This window comes from Fukomys damarensis, unplaced genomic scaffold (assembly GCF_012274545.1).
Source record: "Fukomys damarensis isolate Sample0158 unplaced genomic scaffold, DMR_v1.0_HiC HiC_scaffold_21, whole genome shotgun sequence".
Taxonomy (NCBI): Eukaryota; Metazoa; Chordata; class Mammalia; order Rodentia; family Bathyergidae; genus Fukomys; species Fukomys damarensis.
In genome coordinates, this window is record NW_022900933.1 from 4,259,045 (window position 1) to 4,262,809 (window position 3,765).

The 3,765-nt window shown below is 36.7% G+C and overlaps 1 protein-coding gene across 1 annotated transcript in view; it reads left to right on the plus strand.

The window, feature by feature from the left end:
• Positions 1–2,339, plus strand: part of Pcnx4 (pecanex 4) — a 39,094-nt gene extending 36,755 nt beyond the window's left edge. The window contains exon 11 of the mRNA XM_010605906.3: positions 1,706–2,339. Coding sequence (XP_010604208.1) covers positions 1,706–1,957 — 252 coding nt within the window. The 3' untranslated portion in view covers positions 1,958–2,339. The remainder of the gene's footprint in view (positions 1–1,705) is intronic.
• The last annotated feature ends 1,426 nt before the right edge of the window (positions 2,340–3,765 follow it).

Consider the following 3,765-nt stretch of genomic DNA (forward strand, 5'->3'; position numbering starts at 1 on the left):
TGAGATCCTTAATCACATCTGGAAAGTACCCATTCCGTATAAGGTCACATATACTATTGATTAAGATTTTGAAGGTACAGTTCACTCCACTCCAGATCTTACTTTACACCGTTATTTAAAAATAAACTTTAAAATGCATCACGACAATTCTTTTTTTTAGACAGGGTCTCGCTATACAGTTCAGGCTGGTCTTTCACTCGTTATACAGCTCAGGTTGGCCTTGAGCTCATGGCAGTCCTCCCATCTCACCTTCCCAAGTATCACCATGCCTGGATAGTAAAGCATTTGTAGTAGAACCGAAAGCATAAAAATCTTAGAAGATAATTTAGAAATTGATCTTTGCATCCTTATACTGAACAATAGATTCTTAGATATGGCTTCAAAGCATGAGAAACAAGTAAAAAAGCATCAAAATTAATTCTTGTGCTTCAGAGAACACTGAAAAAGTGACATAAGAACATTGTATAAGAAAATAACTGTACATATCTGAATCTTATAAAGGACATTACTAGAATAGTGATGAAGTCACGTTCTACAGTAAAAAAGAAAGTGCAATTTTAAAACAGGTAAAAGGTCTGTGTTGTCATTTCCCCAAAGATATGCTAGTGGCTGGTGAACACATTGAAAAGTTCCACATCATGAGTGGTCAGGGAAATGCAAATCCAACTGCAGTGTACCGCTTCACATAGGCTAGGTTAGCTAAAATCAAATACGCAGGTCATAACGAGTCGTGACAAGGTTGTGGAAAAGCTGAAACACACTGCTGTTGGAAATGGAAAGCACTAAGACCCTTTGGAAAACATTCTGGCATTTTTTTCTAATAGTTTAGTGTGGAATTACTATATAATGTAGCAGCTCTACTTCTATATAACTGAGAGGAAGATCAGCATAACAATACAGATGTTCATAGCAGCAGTGTTCATAATTGCTGAAAGGTAAAAACAATGCGACTACTTCGGCTGATAAGTAGATAAACAAATCATAGTATATCTATACAATGAAATATATTACTCAGCTGTAAACCGTATATGAACCTTGAAAATATACTAAGTGTGAGGACAAAGTCAGAGCAACATAAGAAGCACAATTAACTTCCCGTGAAATGTCCAAACCCAGCCAGTCTGTACAGATAGAAGTTACACTTTGATTATATCGCTCAGGGAGAATGAGCAGAAAGGGAGGGGTCCAGGAAAGAGAGCATTTCTTCTTCCAGTCATGAAAAAGTTCTAAAATGAAATGTCATGATGGTGACACCAGCAAATATGCTAGAAAGCATTGCATTTTATACATTGCATGAGGAAATTGTGTAGACTGTGAACTAAGTCTCAAGCTCTTTCTAAAAAGGAGTCCATTACATGACTGTCCACTGCCTGGTACTTGTGATATAAGCAAGGTTGAGGCCGGATAGACTTAGGGGATCAGACCAGGAAAAGAAAGAGAAGTGGTTGAGATTTACTTGTTCTGGTGATTAAGTGAAATAAGTGCCAGGAAATTTTTCTTATACTTATGAAAAATGCTAAGAAAAGAGAGGTGATGCCTGATTCTAAAAACAGGCTGCTCTTACATGGATGTTTTAAAATGCCACTTTGTGTCTTGAACTTGGGAGAAAGTTTGTCCAGATATGATGTGATTCTTCTCTAAGTTTATAAATAAAAGTTAAAGGCCTAAGTATGATCTCTTGCCTTCCCCCTTTTGTGTTTTCAAGGGAGTGTACACTGGGAGAGTGCTCACCCTTCAGGAAGTACCGGTCCAAGTTGGGAAGTTAAATACTGAAGCTGTAACAGGGCAGTGGGCCAATCTCTCATGGGAACTGCTTTATGCCACAAATGATGATGAGGAACGGTACAGCATCCAAGCTCATCCGCTGCTTTTAAGAAACCTTACAGTGCAAGCTGCTGAACCTCCCCTTGGATATCCAATTTACTCTTCAAAGCCTCTCCCCGTATACCGGTGTTAGAGCCCATCGTGACTGTTTGACCAACAGAGGAAGTGCTACTAGGAAAGAAATAGTGTAATTTCCTAAAGCTTCCCTGGGCTTTTTCCTATCACAAGGATGCCTGAGCAAAAGCTAGCTTCCATAAAATTGGTTCTCTGAGCCAAAAATAAAAATTAACTTCATGTCTAATGTCAATGTTGGAATTAGTTGGCCAATATTTGTGTCCAGTGGATCATGGTAGACGTTGATAGATATAATAAAATATTTGTTAGCAACTTTTCAGTGCTTTCTAAAATATTCGGTAGATTACTTGTGTTACAAAAGTCAACACCTGTGTAATTTGTACATAACTAGAATTTATGTCAGTATTTTAACTAATGATAGATTCTTTCCAAGATTAGTATAATTTATACACTTATTTATTTGAAATAGTCAATTTTTGTATTTTCAAGTGTTACACTGCTTTATCTTTGAACAGTATGAATGTCTTCGTATAAATGCTTTTTTTAAGCACTGCAGTTCAAAAATATTAAAAATTTTTGAAAAATCTCACCCCCTTTTCTCAATATCCTTTTGATGTATGTGAAAGAAACAGTGCTTATGCCAGTCCTCATGTGAGTATTTACAGGTAGAGCAAGATTAGGGCAATCTGCTTATGACTCCCAGAGTCATAAAACTGAAGCTTTTGGAATTTTCTTTGTTTATTTGTTTGTTTGTTTTTGAGACAGAGTCTTGCTATGTACTTCATGCTGGCCTGGAACTCACTGTGTAGCTCAGGTTGGCCTTGAACTTGTAGTAATTCTCCAGTCTCAGCCTCCCAGGTGCTGGGATTATAGGCATGTGCCATCACACCAGGCCTTAGGCCTTTCAGCTGAATTTACTGCTACAGAGCACTTTCCTAAGGAGTCCCACTAACCAGTATCTTAAGATGCATGAACAAAAGTCAGAAGATGAAGAAAATTCTTGATGATTGACCAAGATTTTATTTTTATTCTCTTGGTGCTCATGCATGCTTTTAAGGTACTTACTGTGGGGGTGGTGGGGAGTGATAATGAATCTACAACAGTTGAAGTGTGAATTTTCTGTACTCCTTAGTATCCAACTAAATCTATTGCAGTCTGCTACATTGGTAATACAGTATGCACATTTTTTATAAATTATTGAAATTATTTAAATGTATCACTTAGGGTTCCTTCAGTATGTGTACCAGTTCACTTCAACAATGTGAAACAATTTATTATTGGAATCATTTTTAGTTAATGAATTCATAAGTGTTGTGAGTTAATCTTTTCGGGGGCGGTGATATAGTATACCTTTAAAAATAGTGTTTTATATTGACTCTGAGTTCAGATTTCAGGCTTATGATTTACATAATTACTAGCTGGATAATTTTTCAACTTTTTACTTATCTAGCAAAATATTCCCATGTCATCAAAAATTCTTTGACTCATCAGTTTTTATGATTGTATGAGAGTCCACTGATTGGTCATTTGTTTGAATCCCCCCCAAATAACAAGAATTTTAATTATTTAAAGATGCTTATTATTCCAATAATACCAATCCATAGTTGCCTGCAATCATAATACTCTAAGAGGATGAGGCAGGAAGATCACAAGTTTGAGCCCACCTTGGGCAGTTAGTGAGACTCTGTCTTAAAAATAAAAAGGGCTGGGATGTAGCTCACTGTGAAGGCTCTAGATTCAAGCTCCAGTACTAGGAAAAAAATTCCTAACCATACAGTAAGTCATGTCCTCCACGGACCTTTCATTTACATCAATGGTCCCATGTTTCTCCATTTCATTCAGAGACAATTTTCCTCTTTCATTCAT